Below are 21145 nucleotides of genomic sequence, written 5' to 3'. Positions count from 1 at the left end.
TTGCCGATGCGTCAAGATGTTGCATTCGTCAAACTCCTCCCATGCATGCAACAACTACCTATAGCTGAGCTTAACAACCTCCCTCTCTGCTGAAAAATTGTCATACTTCCCCCTCTCTCCGGCCCGAGAGTGTGAAAAGACTGTGCTACTTGTCAACATGTCTCTGCAGACCCCCGGGCAGCTTTCCAACAAAACTTTCCTCATAGTATCTATTACCCTTACTTGCGTTGCTTCCCTTTTCGTCGTTGCGCGCCTTATCGCCAGCTGGCAGCGCAAGCCAAAGAGGCATGTTGATCGTATTGATGATTGTAAGCTCCTACTCGGTCTGAACAACGTGTCTGGTAGCCTTTGTTAACATTTCTGTTTCCAGACATCGCGCTTGCCGCGCTACTCGTTCTGGCTGCAACCGTCGCCGGATACAATGAACTCATTCTCGGTCAGTATTGATCAAGAACGTCTCTTGTTTCGAACAACTACTGACCCGACTTTAGCGTTGTCGAGCCCTCAAACCAAGCTTGCCTCATTGATGAGAGTGCGTACCTTCTAACATGTTAGCTGGCCTGACGATGACATGCTAATTGGACATGCAGTTGAGCAATGCTTTAACTTGGCTCGGAGCACTCATGCTCTGGGGCTGCAAAGTACCCATTCTTGTCCTCTACATCACCCTTTTTAACGTCAAGACGTGGCTCAGAATATCTTCGTATGCAATCATCGCTGTCACTGCCACAATATTCATTATAATGGCTTCTTTTGTCACTGCAAAATGTACCGGGCCCCTAGATGAGGGTTTACTTTGGCGGTGCCAGCCGGCTTCGACTAAAGCAGGTTTTACTCTGGGGCTTGTATCCATCATTACCGATGCTCTCATATTTGTACTGCCCATTTCTGTTATCGTCCGCCTACAACTTCCTCTTAAGAAGAGGATAGGTGTATCTATCATATTCGCTGGAGGCCTTGTGTAAGTTCTTCATGATCCCTCATGAACCTCAAAAGCCTTTCAGCAATCTGACACGCATATACACAACAGTGCTATTGCTGCTAGCGCAGTCTCGACCAGTTACAAGTGGAAGTCATTGAAGTGGTCCGCCTCCGGCGGCACAAATGACATGATCTGCACGTCAGTCACCCTCACCAACCCGATTTACCAGCTCCTGTCTAACTCACTCCCAAGTGTAGTCGAATGCGCCGTCGCTATCATGGTTGCTTGCATCCCAGCGGGGTACGGTTTATGGTCTCGCAACATCGCCACGAGCGGCCTCTACTCCAGGGTCTCGTCTGCCTTCTCTCATTTATTCCTCGTCAGGTCCAGGCGTTCGAGATCTGGAGCATGCGACACCTCGGTCAGGTCACAGAAGTCTCATGCCTCGACCGGCAGCACAAAGTTGGTTCATATCCATCAGACAGGACAGGATAAGTCCGGGCTATCTGAAGAAGAAGTGTAAACCTGGATCTCTGATTACGGTTCCCTTATCTTAGCTAACATAGCTAGAAGGATCATTACCATGTACTGTAACTTTCGAGTGGGTTCTGAGATAGAGAAATCTATAACATGCATACCAGAATCTGTTTTGCCTGATTATTTTATGGCCTCAGAGATCATCGTGATATTACTCTCATTCAACAGATAGCCCGGAAGTTCACATGAAGTGTTGACGAACGATGTTCGAAGAAGGTCTCGTGAAAGTTCAGATACCAAGGAAAATACTTACAAGACTATTAGGACTGAGGCATGGCTTCTATCATCCCACCTCGGTACTGTATCTGTTTATGGTCTAGCTCCATTTTCTCTATATAGCCTCTCCTTCAGAGACGTCAACAATATACAGACATCACTCTCTTCATGAAATGCTCTCGGTGCCTCATATACCTTACAATATTAGCATACTAAACATATCCTAACCGAACCCCGCCCCTACCCTTCCCAACCACAACAAAAAGAACCAATTTACCAAAAGAAATCCCGAGATCTCAATGTCCCTTGCGTGCATCCAAACATAAAATGTTACTGCCGTTTCCTCGCCCAAAATTTCACCAGGGTACTTTCCATCGGCAGCATACTTGATCGCCACGTCCAACACCTTCTGGTTCCCTTATCCATCAGCTCAAAATCATAATTCAAAACGACCTGCGCAACTAAAAGCTTCATAACAACCGCAGCGTAAAACCTCCCAGGGCTGTGTAACACTCAGCAAATATACGTCGCCAAAACAGATACATGAACAGGACCACATACCAAGTCATTCGCCCAGTGCCCCAGACGTGATAAGTGTTCCCAACGTCGGTGAGTTTAGATGCGTGGAGCTGAAAAGCTTCATTGATGGACATGTCCTGATTGTTGAACATTTTTGGATCCACAAAGCGGAAGCCGTTGAAGTCAAGTGGCTGCGGATAATGTGCGCGCATGAGCGCTTTTACGGGTGTGCAGGCCCAGTCTCCGACGGCGAGCTGGGTACCGTTGGAGAGTGAGAAAGGCTTCAGGGCCTGGCGGCGCGTGCTTACTTTGGTGGCGCATGTCAGCCGTCGCTCTGTCGCTCTATCGATCTCTCTCTCTTGTCTCATTTTGTTTTCTTTTCTATCCTGGGAGGTCTGGGTCACACTTACTGGACTCTACGGGGGTAAGCCGGGCTGATTCTTTGATGAAACTATCGAGGAGTGGGAGACCCCTGGCCGTCTGCTCAAACTCTGCGTACTCTGAGCTCTCGAGTTCTTTGCGGATCGGCGAGATATATTCGGGATGGATGCACAAATCTTGGACTGCGAATACTGCAGTCTGATATACATGTCAAGGAGGAATCAAAGCATTTTGATAGAAGGGCTGTTCTTACAGTTGACATTGCGTGGACGGAGCCAAACCAAATGGCCATCAATTCGAAAACAACCCGTTGCGCAGACCAAGGGTTTTGCTTTGGTGATGTATCCATGATCCATTGGATGCAGTCGTTCTATGGGAATTACATTTAGAATCTTCGGGAGATTAGTGATAGCAATTCCACTTACACATGTCTTGGTCTTGATACCAAGATCCCGTGCCTGCACCCGCTCCTCAGCGACAACCATCAAGGCCTTGTACACGATCGCTTGAGATGACACCATCTTCCCTAATAATGGCCCAATAATCCTAGATCAAGTTAGCTGGATGATAGCAGAGCATGAGGCTACAGGTTTCCAGGATACGACGTACGGAGCGAGGAAACGTGGCAGAAGCCTGACGATTTCTGCAATCAAGAGCGTTTCCTCGACGTATGATAGTGCGGCTTTCATGAACGTCTCGTTCTTTGCTAATAAACTTGTCAGCGCCAGAAAGAAACCACATGCAATTCCTACCTACCGAGTTCTTCTCCAAAAAAAGAAAGTGAGTTTGCCAAAACAACGAGTGTCACTATCATGGGATATATAGACACTCGACTTGTTCCTGGGGTGAAAAATAAGTAAATGTCGCCTACAGTGCAGTGTATCTGCCGTAACTACCGTCTTCGCTCTGTAGCTTTGCAACTTCAACCTTCATTCGATCCGAGGTCGCAATTCGGAGGTCTGGTAGTATCGTAGGCAGATGGTTTGTCAAAAGCGTACGAAGAGCTCGAATGAAGCCTTTGCCTTCTGTACCTCTCCTGTCGAACCAATTGAAGCCGTGCATAGAATACTTGGGCTGGAGCATCTAACTGTTTGTCAGAGCATTTAACCAGACGTATGCTGCAGAATATCAAACCTGTTTTGAGGCAGCTTGTAGCGACAAGACTGTATCAGGAGCACAATCCAGCTCCTTTATATGATCCGCAGAGGACACGAAGACGTAGCGATTGTCAGGTGCGAACATCTCAAAAGGTCGGCCGTTGGACTAGCTCGTGGTCAATCTTTGCTTTGGTTCTTGCTCCAGGGATTATTACCTTTTCGAATGCATCCTGGATCATATCGGGACCGTTGAATAGAAAGGCCCAGGCATCATACCGTGCTTGAAGGAACTGCCTCACGGAGCTATATAGTCCGTACTGCATGCCAAAATATCAGCATGAGTGACACGACGGACGGGGTTGTTACCTACTATTCCTGCATTATTCCAGCTACTAAATGCAGCAGTAATGGCGAAAGCAGCACTAGTCATTGCAAATGCATTGCTACCGCTTTCATTGAAAGTGAAAAAGACCATTGCTTCGAGTGGAGAGACTCACCAACAGTTAGTAAGATAGAGATTTCCAAATTTCTGACTCCTTGAAACCTAGTCGATGAATAGAAGAGGATGCGTTTGGTCAAAGTACTCGAAGTCGTAGGATCAATTATGTTTATGGAATGAACTGGTTTATAAGTAAGATATTGCATGCAGTCCTACGTTCTGTTTACATCCTATGAAGGTGCTTCGCCCTCGGCCGGGGTTCTAAAGCTAATACAGTCTATCGCTATCCAGGAATTTGAGTAGAATGTGGTTTTCCCGCTGCAAGCTATCCCACCTTGGGCTCCCAGCTGCCGAAACAACCTATGCTCGGATGATTTGTTCCTGTTGCCTTCTTTTCGGAGTCCGAACAAGAGCAGACAAGGGGATAAAATAAAATTGCATCTGCAGTCTTGATGGTCAGCTTTGCAGATACTTCCCTAATAAAGAAAACAAAATTAATTACGTTACTATCAGTGCTAATATAGCTGTGCTTGGCACTTGCATGTTGTGACATGACAGGGTTTGTATCCCTGCCTATGAACAGTCAGCTACCACGCCCCACTAGCAATAATCATTTACAGATTTTATGCGTGAAATAGAGTGGTATTGGCTGGGTTCCCCGTTCGGTCTAATTTTGAAAACTTCTTATCGGTGCACAGAAGCAAGGTCCAAGGCAGACACAAAAGTCTCATCTTATCTCGCTCGCAGATGAACTAAAGTGCGGGCGGGCGCTAGACTTTAGCGATTTCACTTGACGAGCAATTCCAGTTGATATTATATGTCCCCTCATGGATTTATTTCACGTCTCAAAAGATGGCACTGAGACTCGCCAGAAAGAGATGCATTCCTCCCTCACCATTCCTCACTTGACTGTACTGGTTGCTGGCACGACTATTGCGCTATTTCACATATACTTCAGCAATCGAGACAATGCGCAGGCAAGGTTCTGGAAAGCTCATCCCATGTCAGACGCCCGATCGGAATGGTTTTGGTGGGCACGAGTGGTCATGAGATCTGTTTTCGGAAGCAAATCTATGGTGGATGATGGATACAACACGGTCTGTTTATGCTCGTACAGATATAAGCAGATGTTGATAAGGAACAGTATTCATCTAGAAACAACATCTTTGGCGCGCCTAGCATCGACCGCGGAGCTTTCGTTGTAATTCCGCCACAACAACTCAAGTCTATCTACGACCTTCCTGAATCTGTAGTTGATGCGCACTGGACGCAGTCGGAAAATATACAAGCAAAATACACAATTGGGGATCCAGAAGTGTTTTCACAAAGCTTTCACGTCAACGTCATCCGTAATCAGATTACAAGAAGCCTGGACTATCTTACCGCGGGCATTACCGAGGAGATAACCCTCGGATTCGAGAAACACTGGGGTGTTGATGATAAGGAGTGGAGACGGGTAGCAGCTTGGCCAAGCTGCCTTCAAATCGTTGCTGAAGCTGTCAACCGGGTGTTCATTGGGGCTCCTCACTGTTCGTAGCCAGTACACATAATGCCTATTCATCTACTTACCTTCAATTTTCAGGTCGAAACAAAGAGTTTTTGGAGGCGACGAAATGGCATGCTGAGTGGGTTTTCTCGAACGCATTTCTTATCCATGCCGTACCTTGGATTTTTAAACCTGTACTTGGCAATTTGATTTGGCTGTACGGGAGAAGAGTGCGTAGTAAATGTCTCAAACCAATGCTGCCTTTGATCAAAGAACGGCTGTCTAGATTCTTACAGCAAGCAAATGATCCGTCTGCCGATTGGGATCCTCCAGTAGGTCATTGCATGCTCTTGAATATGGAATATAGTTTCTAACAAATTTCTCAGCAAGATGGATTGCAATGGCTAATTGAAGAAGCCTGGAAGACAGGCAACGCAAAATACATCGATCCAAGCCGTATTGGACATCGCCTTCTCATCTTAAATTTTGTCTCTATGCATACAACTAGCTTTACCTTGGCAAATGCTTTGCAAGATCTTTTCAGCGAGGTCCCAAGTATTGGAAGTGTAGAAGACTTGCGCGAGGAATGCGCCCGTGTCTTAAAAGAGGCTGGAGGCGTCTGGACGAAAGATGCGGTATCGAAGTTACATCTCGTTGATTCAACGATTCGAGAGTCTATGCGAATCTCTTCCTTCTCTATTCTTGCTCTTCCTCGACGTGTGAGTGCTCTCTCCTAGTCTCGAGGAGCGTACTCGTTGCTAATTTCATTACAGGTGGTAGCTGAAGAAGGCATCACCATTGATGATGACGTGCACATTCCTAAGGGGATCTATCTCGCAACGCCGATGGATGCCATCCATCTTGACGCGAAGTTCTATAGCGATCCAACAAAATTCCATCCATTCCGCTTCTGCCATTCGTCCCATGTACAAGGAACACGAACACAGGAGTTATACAAAAACAGAGATGGAGATGCTACGATGCCGCCACTAGATCTCGACAAGACTTCCGCAAAAGCGAAATCCACAGTCACACTGGATGATAAGTTCTTGTCTTTTGGATTCGGTCGCAATGCATGCCCGGGGAGGTTTTTCGCCCTCCATGAGATAAAGTTGATGATGGCGCATATTCTTCTGAACTACGATATACAATATTTCAAAAAAAGGCCGGAACAATTCAAGATCATGTGGGTGCAGCTGCCCCATGAAAAGACTCATTTTACGATCAAACGCAGGCTAGGGACGATTTGATCATTGTCATTTGGCATGTACCGGCTCCAGATCTGTCGCTTGCTTTCCTCTCTGTATTTCTCTACTTTCCAGAACCAAATACATAGAATCTTGGTAAGCTTATTTTATTATGCTAATTATTCGAAGAGTAAAATGTCTCTGTTGCATCTCCATGTCATGCGCAGCTGTACGACGAAAGCCGGAGTGCCTTTTCTTCTTCTAAGCATTTGTGCACTTATGTCCGCTAGCTCTCTTGGCTCAACTGCCGTCGAAAGAGACGATGCAAATTACGAATGTCAAAAAAAGGGCAGACTGTGAGCTGGTAGTTGGCGTTTAGATGGGGGCGCTCATATGGGGGCCGCTATTAGGGGTCAATTTTGATTCCAACTGCAGTGTTTTAAATCTAAACCTCTGTAGTAAGCATGTCGTGGAGGCATATTAGGATAGATATTGCTGCAAGTAAGCGCCCCGAGGCGGGCTGGGGCAGTTGTCGTACCGACACTGCGGAACGCTAGCTCTTGAACGAGGGGGCCATGGCTGTGCCCGATGTTGCTTCGAGCTGATCCCGTTGCCGCAGCGCTAACTTATCAACCTGCCTAACATTGTCTTTGCCTTTATCTCATTCCTCTCTTCCATGAACACCTATACTCTTTACCTCCCTCCACTTCTTCTCAAGGTCGACGCTAAACACCGTTCATTGTGTTGCCACGCCGCTTCTAGGATTTGCACGAGCTTTACAACTTCTTCTCTCATCTCATTGCTCTCATAATGGCCACAGCCACAGAGCCTGGGCTAGACTCGTCACATGCAAATGACCCTGGCATGCCATCAATACAACAGAATCGCGGCCTGCGGTTTTGGGGCACCTTCGTGTGTCTTTGCATTCTCGCCTTCATATCAGCCTTAGACGTCGCTGTCATTACAATCGCATTACCAACCATTACCAACGAGATTGGCGGAGCTCATCAGTATATATGGATTGCCAACTCGTTTGTCGTTGCATCCTCAGTACTGCAGCCTCTAATCGGCCAGCTAGCTGATGCGTTTGGTCGCCGCACACCACTAATCTCTTCAGTAGTCGCGTTTGCACTAGGTAGCGGGCTTGCTGGTAGTGCCTATAATGCGGCTATGCTAATTGCGGGCCGCACTATCCAGGGCGTTGGCGCAGGTGGCATTTACATCCTGCTTGATATTGTATGCTGCGATCTCGTTCCGCTGCGGGAACGGGGGAAATATTTAGGATTAATGTTCTCGTGGTCTGGTGTTGCGGCCGCGCTAGGTCCACCAGTCGGAGGCGCTCTGGCTGAGGCGAACTGGCGTTGGATCTTCTACATGAACCTGCCCATTTGTGGTGTGGCCTTGGGAGGACTCTTGCTCTTCATGCAAGTCAGAAGTGGCGCAACAAACGCGAATGAGTTAGGCATCATGGCCAAGCTTGGACGGTTGGACATTATCGGAAACGTCATCTTCACCCCTAGCATGATCTCTCTTCTCATAGGGCTGATCGGAGGCGGCACTCAGCATCCATGGTCATCCTGGAGGATCATCTTACCACTCCTGCTAGGGATTATTGGCTGGATCTCTTTTCACATTCTACAGTTCTTTGTCGAGTGAGTATTCTGGTCTCTTTATTTGTTGATCCAGGCCTCACTTCCCTTCGACGGATGCTGACATGATAGAAAAGATACCCAAGCGTACCACCGTGTCTATTTAGTAATCGTACCTCTGCTACGGCTTTTCTGTTGACATTTACCTCGTCAGTCCTCCTACAGGTCCTATCCTACTTCCTGCCCATATACTTCCAAGCGGTCAAGCATACAACAGTGCTCAGATCTGGCATACTGTTTCTTCCCTTCGCCTTGGGCGCCTTGGTTTTTGCTGTCGTCGCAGGCACTCTGCTCAGCAAGTTCGGCAAATACCGTCCGTTGCATGCGCTTGCCTTCGCCCTAGCATCAGTGGCATTTGGTCTATTCACACTGCTAGGACCCAACACACCTGAATTCGCCTACGTATTGTTTGAGTTGATTGCTAGTGCGGGCATGGGAATGATTATGTCGGTTCTCCTACCCGCTATCATGGCCCCGTTACCGGAAAAGTACGTCGCCTCATCTTCAGCTACGTACAGCTTTGTACGTACGTTTGGTTATATCTGGGGCATTACCATTCCCGGCCTCATATTCAACGCCGTCTTCAATCACCACCTCCCGACTATATCCGATCCAACAGTACAGTCACAGTTACGCGGAGGCGCAGCCTATGCTTTTGCAAGCCAAATGCATGCCTTGCAAAACACGCTGAGCCCTGCTGTATGGGGTGAAGTAATTGCAATCTATGTGAAGAGTTTGAAGGCTATCTGGTGGGTGTGCTTAGGTATTAGTCTTCTGAGTTTCTTTACAGTTGCACTGGAGCGCGAGGTAAAACTCCGAGAAGAGCTAGATACAGAGTATGGCTTAGATTAAAAATGTAATACTATAGAAGAATTAGACTTTCCACATTTGAACAGAGTTAGGTGAGGACAGGCGTCCAATAATCGTCTTGCTGTAGGCAATGGCGCCAAGCACTAGAACTATGCAAAGAAGATTTGAGAAGCACTAAACTCTAGCGTAACCTATTGAGCTATTACCAACTTTGTGAATTCACTTTATCCCTTATTTCAAGAAAATCTTCGGCACTATCCTCGTCTGTGTACCTCTAGTCCCTATAGTCGTTCTCCTTCGTGCATGGCATCAAGCGCCTTCATCGCCGCATGCTGGACAACTCCAGTTTGTGCCTGTAGCTCTCTCAGCCGGTCTTCCCACAACGACCACTGCTTTAAACTCATTACTTCATCCTCCAGCGCGTAACTTTTCTCGCCTTTTTCCGCATCCTGTCGGAACCGCCGACCACAAACTACAAACCACTCTGCCGCAGCCGGAACCTCGAAATCCAGCAACGCCTCGTCGCACTGCAAAGCGCCAACAACGACCTCGTATCCCCAGTCAATCGGAATACCTGCGAGGCCCGCCATGACTAGTCGCGCCTCAATCTCTGCTCTCCTTATGTGCTCGTCTCGCAGTGCATCACGCTTTGGGGCGCCGGTCGCCTCAGCATCCATTTTCCAGCTTCCGGATCGATATCCGACGTCATAACAGAGATTAGCAAAATGTGGAAGACCTTTCCAAAGCTTCTCATGGGGCCTCTTGCTTTGCTGCACAGCAGTGAAGTCAGGCTCTGGAAGATTCTCAATGGCTTGTAGCAGTTCCAGTAATAGTTCGATGTGTTTTGATGGGAGCTCTACAAGAGCATCTAGTAGGAGAATATATAGGCGAGAAAGGTCGTCTTTAGGGCTCCCTGCAGTCAGGACAGGCCGAGTCATGGTCTGAGCGGCTTCGGTTGCAGTTGTCTTGTAGCGCAGGAAGTCTTTGAGGGCTTCTGCTTCTTCAGGACAGCATCCATCGTTGGCGTTGCCTTCTGGGGCGAGCTTGGAAGAGAACCAATCGTCCGACATGATGCTGTGCGATGGTGTGGATTGTGAGGGGGAAAGAGGTGTAGCAGATGGAGCGAGACGAGATTTGTAAGATTGCAAGATGTTTGGGTATAGGGTATGGTAGGGACACTGGTTGAACTAAGCTTTATAGGTCTTCGATCTCTGCATTGGTGTTGGCTCCAAGCATCGGAGAAGGGGGGTGGAATTTCACAAAATATCACCGGGGCAAGCAAGATTATTCAAAGTATGCTGCACCCTACAGCCTGCCGCCTTCTGCTGTTCCAGATTGTTCACACAGCATGTCGATTGTATTGCGCTCCCTGACGTCATGGATACTCACGACCTTAGAATAAGAGGGCGACCCCACTAGCATAGTGCGGCGTAGCACATGCGACTTTCATGCAACGCTTTTCATTCTGGACGCGGAAGAAAACTGACGAACACGAACGAACACAATGTGTGGATACGTCGAACAGCCACAACTCCGAGCATCCTCTGATATCCCTTCTGGAACGCCTCAACACTGCGACGACTCTACCAAAAGTTCCTCCAGCGGAGCCACTACCAGAAATGAAAGGGTTGACCCCTGCGACGCTGAATCATGGGTTCCAAGAGATGGTAGGTGTGAGGAAGTGAAAGAGTGCGGTAGCAAGATGTCAATAAGGAACTGGGCAAACAGACCACGTGACGAAATCGGAGATCAACGTCTATGCTGACAAGCGGGACCCGCCGTCAAGGACGATATTCAACACTCTGATGTAGTATTATATATAGCTAAGATGAGAAGGGTTTCGTAGTTCTCCAAGTTCATGTTGTTGGCGATGCATCGGACCACCTGAATCTGTCGCAATTAACGAACATGGTGGGCACCAACCCAACCTCCAAGGGGCTACTTTTCTTTCGTGTAGTGATGTGTAGTGACCTTGGGAAAGCGGCAGTAAAAGAACGATCCAAGTAGGGCTCGGAAATCAGCGACCTCCGACATGCCGACCATGACGTTCGTACCGGGGTAGAATGGATGGCTGTTATAAACACAGCTTTCGGACGATGCTGTTGACGCGCACATAATGCCTCACCGACTGCTTGGAATGCTCGATAATCTTGCGTCGAAGTTCTACCTTGCCTATCTTAAGACGCTATTTTGGCACGCTAGGTGAGGCGTCGCAAGCAGTCGTCTCTGTTCTGCAGGCCGTCGCAACCACCACCCCAGCTCTCTACACAGGCATGAAGGCAAAACTATATCCACTCACCGTTTTTTGACCAGTTCTCTGCAGGTTTCACATTTGCCTACAGTCATGTCGTTATCCCGCCAATGGTCGCGCACGCACCACCCAAGCTCCTGGCGAAGCAATGGCTGCTAGCCTACCAATTCGCGCCCGTCTTCGTTGCACCCGTTATCCTCCTCGGAGCATTAAGTAACGCGATACTTGCCTATTCCACCGCTTCCTCGCCATCTCGTCATCTCGCGCAACGCTTCTTTACATCGTAGCGGCTGTCGCGACTGCCAGCGTCATCCCATACACAGCGCTGTACATGGAGTCTGGTGTCAACGGAGCTGGCAAATGGAAGGCGCGGGAGCTATTGCGCGAGGAAGGCTTTAATTTGAAGAGATAGGTCAAGGCACAGACAAGGATACAACGAAGGCGAAGGCGAAGGCATGGGCGGAGGGCGTCGACATGAAGACCATCGCCAATGCGTGGGCGAAAACAAATGCATGGCGCTATGTCATTACTGGAATTGTTACTGTCATCAGTGCGACTGCTACGGCCTTCAATAAGGCCTGAGAATACTACAAGGACTTTTGCGATATGACCTCAAATGTGTTCAGCATGTTCCCTAGGGGCCTACTTCCCGGCGTGTTTTACATCACAAGACCGCATGCAACACTCGACCGATTGGCCACTCTACAAACGGTACCGCGAAGCTGTCGCTTCTCGTGTACTTTCATCAAGCTACCGGGGTAGGAAGGTAGTTTGCTCCGGCTAATCTTAGTCTGGGCATGCCAGGCAGCCACCTAGATCCGCTTCTTAGCTTCTTGGGGCACAGCAGGCGCGTTATAAGAATCATGCTTCATGCCTCCGCCAGGCTCAATTTTCGCAATCTCTTCTTGTAAAGTCAGGCCAAAATGCCACGGACCAAGCCTCGCCTCACGCGCGACAAGCTGGTCGCCATCATTGGCGACTTCTACACCTTGACTGGATTTTACATTCCTTCCGCATCGCTAAAGCACCCGCCTCCAGAAGGCTGGGCCAATATTACCCCGGATGCAACGAAGGGTTTCGATAAGTCGCCAATTGTGGTCGATCTCATCAAACATCTGCCCTACATCGATGCGACATAACCCCGCGAAATGACCACCAACATACACTACAAGAGCGACGTCGTGGACTACTCTGTTTTTTCGCCAGAGGACTTTGCAAATGGGCGGGGTCACCTTGGAGAGTGCGGACTGAGACATTGGGTCAGGGAGATGGAGGAGTGCAAAATGACCAGTGGAGAAGAGAATGTTGTTGAAGATGAGAAGAATGATTCTGACGACGATGAAGATGACCGAGATGGGGGCGAAGAGGACGGCGATACCGGCGATGACGAAGACTGGTGGAACGATGACCCAGATTAGATTATACTCTCGAACATAATTGTCCTAGCTGAAGGCTACGAAAGCGGTGGACGCGACATCGTACTTGATGTCTTCAAGGGTGTGATACATGAGGACGTCATAAGATGTAACCTGATAAGTGGCGTGGAGGTGAGCCAATTCTTCGAAGACCTACGGGAGAAATACGAGAGGCTGGAAATGGTACCTATTCGTGGCGAAATGTTCGAGGATGTGTCCGACGTTGACGATTCCGAAGCGAGTCATCAGCCGAGAGCAGAAGGAGAGCCTGGGATTTTTGATGACAACGATGCGCAGCAGTTCAAGAAAATCTATCGGAGTTACGGATGGCCTGGCGAGGCGTATAGGAAAGAAGAAGCTTTGGCTGCCATCGAAGAATATAGACGGCGAAGAATCTAACCCCGCCTTTGACAAAACCAGGCTCAAGCTGTGTCTGACCGTCACAGTTTTTACGTGCAACAATCGTCTGCGCGGTCCCCCATCAAATGCCCAGGCTGCTTCGAGTTAACAACATTCACTTGGCGGTTGACAAGCACAGCACTACTGCTAATTAAACTATGCAGGATCACTAGACAAAAGGTGCGAACCCATAATGACAATTCATATTATAATCTAGCATCCTCTTAGGTATAACGTTGCTGTTTTAAACTTGTCTACAGGTAACAAGCAATCTATTTCATGCTTTGGATTCTTAAAATATGCAATGCACCTTTTCGACCCTATCACTGCCGCAACAAGCACGTAGTGCAACAGCGGCGCCCATTCGGTGCGAAAGAGCGGCTCATCTCTGGTAGCGAGGAGTGGATGACCATTGAACAAGGCGATGATTTTAGTTTGGTCGCTTAGCTGTAACGCTGCCCTTGGGTTAGTAATCTTGAAGAAGTTTTCGACACCGCTCTCTGTTTCCCTCTTTCGGATATAATCCAGCGCCTTGATGGCGCAATCGATGTCCTGTTTCGCCCCTACGTCCTCCGCGAACGCTATCGCGAACATGTTCCCGAGAATCTCTCGAACCCGGTCCATAGAGCGCCAGAAGACCCTTCCTCGTTTGTCACCAAATGTGTTGTCAACGTAGGTGACACAGTCGTAATAGAACCAAAGAAATGTCCTGTCCTGATGATAATTCGCGTCCAAGCCAAGCGCGGCTACCCAGCCACCCCGATTTTGGTCACCGGGCTTGAGAACGGTGATGCCTTTTGGGTCGCGCAGGAGAGGTGGATAACCCTGCATTGAATCTAACAGGCGATCGACGTAGTCTTTCGTGAGCACCCTTTGCAGTTGCGATGTGGAGTGCAAGACCAACAATCCAGGATCAACAGTTTGGATGTCAATTGACACATCATTCGTCATCAGAATGAATGCGATGAGCATTTTAAAGTCAATCTGAACGAACTCCTTAGTAAGGGGTAGTTTTGGTGGCTTATTCTCGAACGTCAACCCCGATGTGGTCTTCCAGTTATTCAACACCAGCTCAAAGCCCTGTTCCCAACATCGCGGGCCCCTGACATGTGGATTCTGATGACATTGAGCAGATCCAGGTGTGGAGCAGGTATGTAACGGGCCGTCGGCGAGGGCTGCCCATTCTCTTCTGATGCACTTCCCTTCCGCTGGTCGAAATGTGGTCCGCGCAGTTCGCGTCCCGCTTTTGAGGAGATTCCAACCCCGATCAACAAATCCAATTGCGACAAAAGGCAGTGCTAGAGCGACAACCGCACTGTATGCTGATAGCGACGTCATATTGTTATCGGAACTCATATTCGCGGTGGGGTGAGGATCGAGCATCAGTGTGGGAAGAACATTGCAATGGAGTTGGGAGGCCGGTCACTGTCGTGGACCTATAAGAGCAATGCAGGTTGCAGCCAGCACGTCAACTCTCCGTTGGTTCGCTTACGTGTGGCTGTATGAGGCCAAGGAATACCTCGCGTTCCGCCCCAAGGCTTCAGCTTTGCCATCATGCGCATGTGCTTCTACCGTATTATTTGATATATGGATGTTCCTCCCATCAAGACTCATCCCTGACAGCCATGGCTTTATACTTTGAATCAGAGCTTCTTCAAGCAGTTGAAGATGAGGATGTCAACGCTGTCATCACCCTACTCGAGGCTGGGGCGGATCCGAACGCAGGTCTTTTCAAACACGAAACAGCAATTTCGAAAGCGATCAGTACAGGAAATGAAGAGATCCTAGATCTTCTCCTTCGAAATGGATCGCTGCAATGCATGATAGAGGAGCAACCCTGTGCGGCTGGTCATTGGTTACAAAAGAGGCGATCAGCAACGAGAAGAAGCACACTTCGCGGTCTTGCTCTATTGCCACTTACAAAGATCGGGCTTGACTGTGCTGCTGCTTGGTTACACGGGGTTCGGTGCCAGCATCTTCTCCGGCTCGGTGGTCACTACCTCTGGTTCGTTGCCAGGGCTACCATTTCTGGACCGGTTTCACTGGCCGAACTCCGATCGCGTTATCTGAAGCCTTTGACATACGCTGAGACTGTTGTTGAGATGTTGTTCGGCAATCAACTTTACAATTGGATGGTGCGCCGCCTTTTGAGCTTCGTTCCCAGCCTCGCCATGCCACTAGGCAGCGACCTAGGTAGTAACATGCGTCATGATCTTCTTCTTGCGATTCCGCTGCGCTTTGCCGTCGACTGCATGGTTACGGCAGTACATACTTTGTTCCGTCAGCTTCCCTATAAGTTAGGCAGGTCTGCCTCTGGACCGGATGTTTACCTAATTTTGGAGACGGAGTCGTGGAAGTCGCCAGCTGAGAGAGCGTTCGAGTCCATCATGGTCTCCGACAAGGCCACTGAGACAATAGTGCACAAGCTGCTGCGCGCGGGCATATTAGCCTCTCGACCTTTTAAAAATTCTCCAGTCGCCAAAAGCCTGCTTCGAAGTGCGATTATTCGCTGCTGGCCAACGGTCACAGAATTCCTTCTAGATACTGGAATGTTGCTCAATGGCCAATCGTGGCTATCATCAGCATCACGTCACTGGCCAGCCCTTATCAGCGCTATTGAGTACTACGCCCCAAACGCAGCTCTAGATGACCTTTCCGGGGCATTTGTGAAGACCGAATCTATCCCAAGGGCTTCTGAGGAATATGAGTACGACGAGTTTCAAGGTCCGTTTCTTGTACTTGTCAAATCGCCAAATTTTATACGTCTCGCCACATCCGATACCGTAACAGGCCATAAAACTTGTATAAAGATGCTTGACACGTTGTTTGCACATGGTGCAGATCCTCTACGATGTGACGGGCGGGACCTTGATGCCTTGTGTCACGTTGCGAGTAGCTCGATCTCTACAACAGTCTTCCAACACATTGTGTATTTGTGGCAACGAGCGAGATACAAACTTCCAATCATTCCTGGCGATTCAGATCCTCCATCACAAGCCCTTCATCAAGCAGTCAGCACCGCCTCTCCCGATTTGGGAAAAGTTCGAATCCTGTTGGATATGGGAATGTCACCAGAGTGGGAGAATCATGAAGGTCAGACCCCTCTGTTCGAAGCAGCATTCGCGAACAGCAATATTGAAGCAATGAGCATGTTGTTGGAAGCGGGGGCAAGTCCGAACAATGGGGGCAAGGAAGCTTACCCTCCCCTCGCCAAAACCCTAGACGATGCTAGTCTAGTCAAATTCGAATTTCTTTTGGCCTATGGCGCGGACCCAAATGCTACAGGCAAGGGCGGCAAATCCATATTAGAAAATGTTGTGGAACTTCACTCATCACTTTCCGTGCCAAAGTATTATGCAGTGGAAAGCCTGCTTCGCCATGGTGTAGCTGTTTATAACGAGTCCACAGAATTAGCTCCCGCTTTCATCGCAATGGCGAGACAGCTCAATTGTGAGGGCTGGGATGAAGTGATTTTGGGCCTTCTACTGCACGAAATCCCCCGGGAGCACCGATCGAGGCAGCTAAATCTTGCACTTCAGGCAGCGGTCAGCGACAAGGGTCTAAATAGGGGAGATTTCGTTACTCTCTCCTACCTTCTTTGTCGTGGTGCCGATCCTTCCTGCCTCCAAGGAGGGACTACCTTTATTCTAGAGTACATTTGTTCGCTCGTGCGTCCATTGAACCATCAATTCCGAGACCATATGAGACGCTTCTTGCAGGAATACCACCCAAATGTCAATAGCTGCAATGATTCAGGGAACACACCACTGAGTCACACGATACGGAATGGCAGTCGTGATTTTTCGTTGCTACTCCTAGAACATCAAGCAGACCCAAATGCTGTCAATGCCGAGTGTCAGACCCCCTTACAGCAATTATCTCTAATGAAGCCGTGGACGTATAGCATTGGGCACAGTCATGAGCAAGTCTATGGGGCCGACAACGATCAGCGATATCAAGGTGTTCGTGGACAAAGCGCTCTCCGAGTCAAAGTCAAGGAAAGGCTGCACGACATCAGTAACAGCTTGGCACAGGAGGAAGTATTTCAGTGCTTAGTCGATCATGGCGCAGACCTCGGAGTCAGAGATTCAACAGGGCAATCTTTGTTGATGCTAGCTTGCGCAAACGGCAATGATACTCTGGCTGCGAATATCCTTTATTGCTTGCGAGAAACCGAGTTTATTCCTGCGCTCACGGAAACCAACAAATCTGGGAAGACCTCACTTCATTTAGCGGCAACTAGCGGATCTTTGAACACAATCAGAATTCTCTTAGCACCTCATCACATCCTGAAGCCAGCTACGAATACGTGGAGAAAGATGGCGATGGATGGCGAATCAAATCACATTCAGCAGCGCAAACATGAGGCCGGATACGTTTATGAACATCTAGAAAAGCAGGTCGACCAGTACATGAAAAGAGCGAAAGACACACCAGGCTTTTTGGTGAGGAGTGTTGCCTGGGTCGAGGATTATGAGGTTGAAATCACTGCTGGTGACGCAGAACGCATGGATATCCTTCTTCCTAACGTCGCGGCATCGACTTGGCAGCTGCAAAAACAAGATATGCTTCATACTGTCAGCGAGACCCTTCGCGACTCAATGGGTAAAACGCCGCTCCATTGTGCTGCACTGATGGGGCACGTTGAGGTCGTCAGATTGTTGTTGGAGTACACCGATGTTGATATTGACGCCAAAGACGTGGATGGAAAGACCGCTGCAGATATCGCACTTGATGGTAACTTCTATGACGTATATGGTGCGCTTCAATTTCAAGACGAACAGTGTTAGAGAAAGACACTAGATCCATGGTTGGAATCAGCCAACGTCTCACGATCATGACCACGAAGATAAAATGATAACATCATCGCTGCTCGTATTGCTGCTGTTTTCTATCGCACTGACAACCAGTACACTAACACGATGTCTCCCTCGCAGTCCTACTCCCGCTCCCGATCTGCTTTCTAATGCTCTGCTCAACCCAAGGTTGGAAACTCGTATATCTATTTAGATATTGGCGTTAATGAAGTTGCGGATAGCAGTGGCACCGACGCGAGTGTATACACCCGGCTTGCCCGCTGCCGCACATCCCTCGCCCCAAGAAACAATTCCAGCGAGGACCCTGGTGCTCGCAACGACAATGGGACCACCGCTGTCACCCTGGCAAGAATCCTTGCCACCTTGAGCAAGACCTGCGCACCACATGTTGGTAGTAATGGTCCTGGTGGGGTAGTTGGACTGGCACGTCGCACGCGAAACAACGGGGACGTCAACCTTCTGAAGAAGGGTGGGGCTGGTGGAACCACCTGAGGAGAGTGTGCCCCTAATATGTTGTTAGTCATGGTTTTGGTTCGCAACATCCGGGTTCAAAGATGGGGGTAGGGAAGGACATACCATCCTGCCACAGAGGTCAGGGTGCCAGAAGCAGGATCAGAACCAGCAGCGGCCAAAGTGGCGTATGTGATAGTAGAGCTCGTTGGAATGGGGGTTGCGAGCTTGATGATGGCAACATCGCCATCGTAGGTCGAAGCCACGTAGCCGGAGTTAACACGGACGGCAGATGCAGCAGAAACGGTTCCTCCTGAGGCTCTGTTCTGCAGTATGAGTCAGCTTCAAGTCGCTCAATTTACGATTCTCCTCGGCAACCGGTGAAGAAAGTGAAAAGGTGACGTACAAGACTTCCCGCGCGGACACTAAGTCCCGCAACAGCTTGACCCACGGCGCAGTGAGCAGCCGTAAGGACCGTGTTGGCATTCAGCAATGAGCCGCCGCAGAAGTGGCGGCCGTTTCGCTGAATACTGACAATGAAGGGAAACTGGCCTGCCGAAGCAGCTTCTCCGCCCACAATGTCTTCGCCATCTGGGAACTGAGTGTCCTGAGGGATGGCTGCAGCGGTGCAGAGGGCGGGGATCGCAAGTGCGACGAAAAGGTCCTTGAGTTGCATCTTGAGAAGTCTTGAGCGGAAGGCTGGGCAAGGTCTGAGGAGCGAGGAGCGAGGAGCGAGGAGCGAAGGGCAGAGAGAAGCGACTGAAACTGATGAGTAGAGCGACTGACTGGTTCTTCTAAAAGGCCGGCGACCTCATATTTGTAGTCGAACGGTCCCCCTTCTTCGTGTAGATTTTGCCTTCAACAACCTTCCCATTTTGTCTAGTTCAGATGTCAAGACGATTGGACAGCGGCCGTCAAATGTCCTTCCAATTCCGGCCTCTTAAAACTTGGCGGATATGTGACTAGAGTCCCTGAGGTAGGTCGCTACCCAAGCGTAGTCGGCTTCGTATACACTACGCTTGCTAACTTGCAGATGGCGCGATCCTGTTATCTCATGTAGCAATAGCATTCTCCAATGACCTTGTCGCAGTGACTAATAGGAAGGTGGTGCAGGATCTTATCTCTCCCCAAGCCTGACTCTTCATACTACGATGCCGGCTTTAGTATGCGGCTTATTGTCTGGGGTCGCAGGCCTTGGCTGATTCTGGTGTTTACATGGACCCATCGGAGAAATGACCTCCCGGCATCCTATCGCGCGAAACCATCGGTTTGCCTGATCCATTGTGTCTGCCGTCAATGAACTGGAAATGAGAGCAGCCACTTGAACGGCCAGCGGCATCACACTATGGGTGTCCTCGCTACACCGTCGGATCGTCGCGAAGTAGGCGACCGAAGCTGGAAGCCCTCCATATTACATTGCATGGTCGCGCCCATGATCCAGTCCCACCGTTAGCGATAAGGCCCTCGTATCAGCTGGCACATCGAAGTGGGGTGTGAGTAGACGCGGTGTCTCGTACGGACCTGCCTTAAAGATTCCAGTGCGCGGAGTGCTGTCGGCTACTGGAGTCTTGGCCGGCTAATTCGATATTTCATTTATATTGCCCGTGGGAGGCAGGGTAGGGGGGATGGAGATGTGGTTGGTCCGGAGTGGGTTGACGTGATAGCAAGTGCCGGCGGCTAGGTGCCAGACCAAGCTGCAGCCAAGTCCGAGTCGAAGCTTGGCGTCGCCCTTGGCTCCGATCTTCACAACAATAGCCCCAAGACGTCAGAGCCCCGTTGTCGGACCAGACCGTCTCGTCCAGAAACCGTGCATCTACTCACTGGCAGCTCATAGCGCCGGTGTACCACCAACAAAGGTAGGTGGCAAGGCTTTTACCTCTCGTACCTGATCGTATCGCCAGGGGTCACCCTGGATCGCATGCCTCGATGTACCACGTCTTTCTTCATTCAATTCTATTATCGTCTGTCAAACATTAGCACTCCGCATCGACTCCTCCAAAAATCGCTGTTAGTCAGTTCTCTGAGGCCTCCACTGCACATCTTCTCGGATGCCGGGTGCGACGACTCGCCGGCTCGTCTTTCTGGGGGCTATTGTTCTCCTCGTTCTGTTCTCACTCTCGCGCAGCCTTACCTCATCAAACATCATGGACAGTATTGACTCTCCGTTTACAATCGAGATTGACGGCAAACCCATCGCCAACGTTGGAGACAGCAGCCATCTCCCCGTGCAAGCAGCACTGGGGTCCAACGCCGCCGTCTTCACACTCAAAGATAACCGCCTCAAATCTGGCGACTGGGTGCTTGCGCGCAATATAACCGAAGATCGGAGTTTCCTTCCAAAGCAAGTGCTATGGTTCAAGGCGGGCGCAGACAGTGATAAGCAGGTTCACCCTGTTACAGCTCAGAAAGTTGCGGACGGGTACCAGATCAAGTTTGCCAGTATGTTACACATCCAAGAGTCGATGAACCGTGATGCACAATGCTCATTGTGTATTAGATGCGAGCTTAATAGCAGAAGATGGCAACGTCTTCGCAGATCTTATGGGAGGTGAGTGAACCCCTTTTGTTGA

General features: G+C 49.4%; 11 protein-coding genes across 11 annotated transcripts; 7 read left to right on the top strand and 4 right to left on the bottom strand.

Moving 5' to 3' along the window:
* Positions 1 to 157: 157 nt before the first annotated feature.
* On the top strand, positions 158 to 1445 carry K460DRAFT_325942 (uncharacterized protein; the record flags this gene model as incomplete). Its single annotated transcript, XM_040930611.1, has 6 exons — positions 158 to 308; positions 371 to 436; positions 492 to 532; positions 591 to 961; positions 1031 to 1120; positions 1175 to 1445. The coding sequence occupies 6 exons, from the start codon at positions 158 to 160 to the stop codon at positions 1443 to 1445; spliced, it is 990 nt and encodes a 329-aa protein (XP_040794794.1).
* A 560-nt stretch (positions 1446 to 2005) lies between these two features.
* On the bottom strand, positions 2006 to 3995 carry K460DRAFT_374051 (cytochrome P450; the record flags this gene model as incomplete). The annotated part of the gene is made up of 10 exons (XM_040934637.1): positions 2006 to 2177; positions 2237 to 2501; positions 2605 to 2773; positions 2829 to 2945; positions 3001 to 3121; positions 3185 to 3281; positions 3332 to 3467; positions 3503 to 3658; positions 3710 to 3838; positions 3888 to 3995. The coding sequence occupies 10 exons, from the start codon at positions 3993 to 3995 to the stop codon at positions 2006 to 2008; spliced, it is 1470 nt and encodes a 489-aa protein (XP_040794793.1).
* A 994-nt stretch (positions 3996 to 4989) lies between these two features.
* Positions 4990 to 6847, top strand: K460DRAFT_374050 (cytochrome P450; the record flags this gene model as incomplete). The annotated part of the gene is made up of 5 exons (XM_040934636.1): positions 4990 to 5208; positions 5256 to 5640; positions 5694 to 5929; positions 5984 to 6316; positions 6371 to 6847. 5 exons carry the CDS (start codon positions 4990 to 4992, stop codon positions 6845 to 6847), a joined length of 1650 nt encoding a protein of 549 aa, XP_040794792.1.
* A 643-nt stretch (positions 6848 to 7490) lies between these two features.
* K460DRAFT_383421 (MFS general substrate transporter) lies at positions 7491 to 9285 on the top strand (the record flags this gene model as incomplete). The annotated part of the gene is made up of 2 exons (XM_040935451.1): positions 7491 to 8436; positions 8511 to 9285. The coding sequence occupies exons 1-2, from the start codon at positions 7595 to 7597 to the stop codon at positions 9283 to 9285; spliced, it is 1617 nt and encodes a 538-aa protein (XP_040794791.1). The 5' UTR covers positions 7491 to 7594.
* Positions 9286 to 9725: 440 nt separating this feature from the next.
* K460DRAFT_300100 (uncharacterized protein) lies at positions 9726 to 10313 on the bottom strand (the record flags this gene model as incomplete). The annotated part of the gene is made up of 1 exon (XM_040929822.1): positions 9726 to 10313. A coding segment is annotated over one exon (588 nt), but the record flags the coding sequence as incomplete, so codon positions are not given.
* Positions 10314 to 11604: 1291 nt separating this feature from the next.
* K460DRAFT_374047 (uncharacterized protein) lies at positions 11605 to 12076 on the top strand (the record flags this gene model as incomplete). Its single annotated transcript, XM_040934635.1, has 3 exons — positions 11605 to 11749; positions 11782 to 11835; positions 11907 to 12076. The coding sequence occupies 3 exons, from the start codon at positions 11605 to 11607 to the stop codon at positions 12074 to 12076; spliced, it is 369 nt and encodes a 122-aa protein (XP_040794789.1).
* A 341-nt stretch (positions 12077 to 12417) lies between these two features.
* K460DRAFT_402212 (uncharacterized protein) lies at positions 12418 to 13308 on the top strand (the record flags this gene model as incomplete). Its single annotated transcript, XM_040936506.1, has 3 exons — positions 12418 to 12591; positions 12667 to 12890; positions 12957 to 13308. The coding sequence occupies 3 exons, from the start codon at positions 12418 to 12420 to the stop codon at positions 13306 to 13308; spliced, it is 750 nt and encodes a 249-aa protein (XP_040794788.1).
* Positions 13309 to 13496: 188 nt separating this feature from the next.
* Positions 13497 to 14694, bottom strand: K460DRAFT_362984 (uncharacterized protein; the record flags this gene model as incomplete). The annotated part of the gene is made up of 1 exon (XM_040932742.1): positions 13497 to 14694. The coding sequence occupies one exon, from the start codon at positions 14689 to 14691 to the stop codon at positions 13522 to 13524; it is 1170 nt and encodes a 389-aa protein (XP_040794787.1). The 3' UTR covers positions 13497 to 13521.
* A 202-nt stretch (positions 14695 to 14896) lies between these two features.
* K460DRAFT_413678 (ankyrin) lies at positions 14897 to 18284 on the top strand. The gene has a single exon (XM_040937622.1). It carries the CDS (start codon positions 14934 to 14936, stop codon positions 18096 to 18098), a length of 3165 nt encoding a protein of 1054 aa, XP_040794786.1. The 5' UTR covers positions 14897 to 14933; the 3' UTR covers positions 18099 to 18284.
* Positions 18285 to 18314: 30 nt separating this feature from the next.
* On the bottom strand, positions 18315 to 19251 carry K460DRAFT_352045 (trypsin-domain-containing protein; the record flags this gene model as incomplete). Its single annotated transcript, XM_040931613.1, has 3 exons — positions 18315 to 18630; positions 18702 to 18901; positions 18982 to 19251. The coding sequence occupies 3 exons, from the start codon at positions 19249 to 19251 to the stop codon at positions 18315 to 18317; spliced, it is 786 nt and encodes a 261-aa protein (XP_040794785.1).
* A 1468-nt stretch (positions 19252 to 20719) lies between these two features.
* Positions 20720 to 21131, top strand: K460DRAFT_273010 (uncharacterized protein; the record flags this gene model as incomplete). Its single annotated transcript, XM_040927846.1, has 2 exons — positions 20720 to 21014; positions 21073 to 21131. 2 exons carry the CDS (start codon positions 20720 to 20722, stop codon positions 21129 to 21131), a joined length of 354 nt encoding a protein of 117 aa, XP_040794784.1.
* Between the last annotated feature and the right edge of the window lie 14 nt (positions 21132 to 21145).

The sequence above is a fragment of the Cucurbitaria berberidis genome, assembly GCF_010015615.1.
Source record: "Cucurbitaria berberidis CBS 394.84 unplaced genomic scaffold K460scaffold_1, whole genome shotgun sequence".
Classification (NCBI taxonomy): domain Eukaryota; kingdom Fungi; phylum Ascomycota; class Dothideomycetes; order Pleosporales; family Cucurbitariaceae; genus Cucurbitaria; species Cucurbitaria berberidis.
This window is presented reverse-complemented; position numbering and strand designations above follow the sequence as displayed.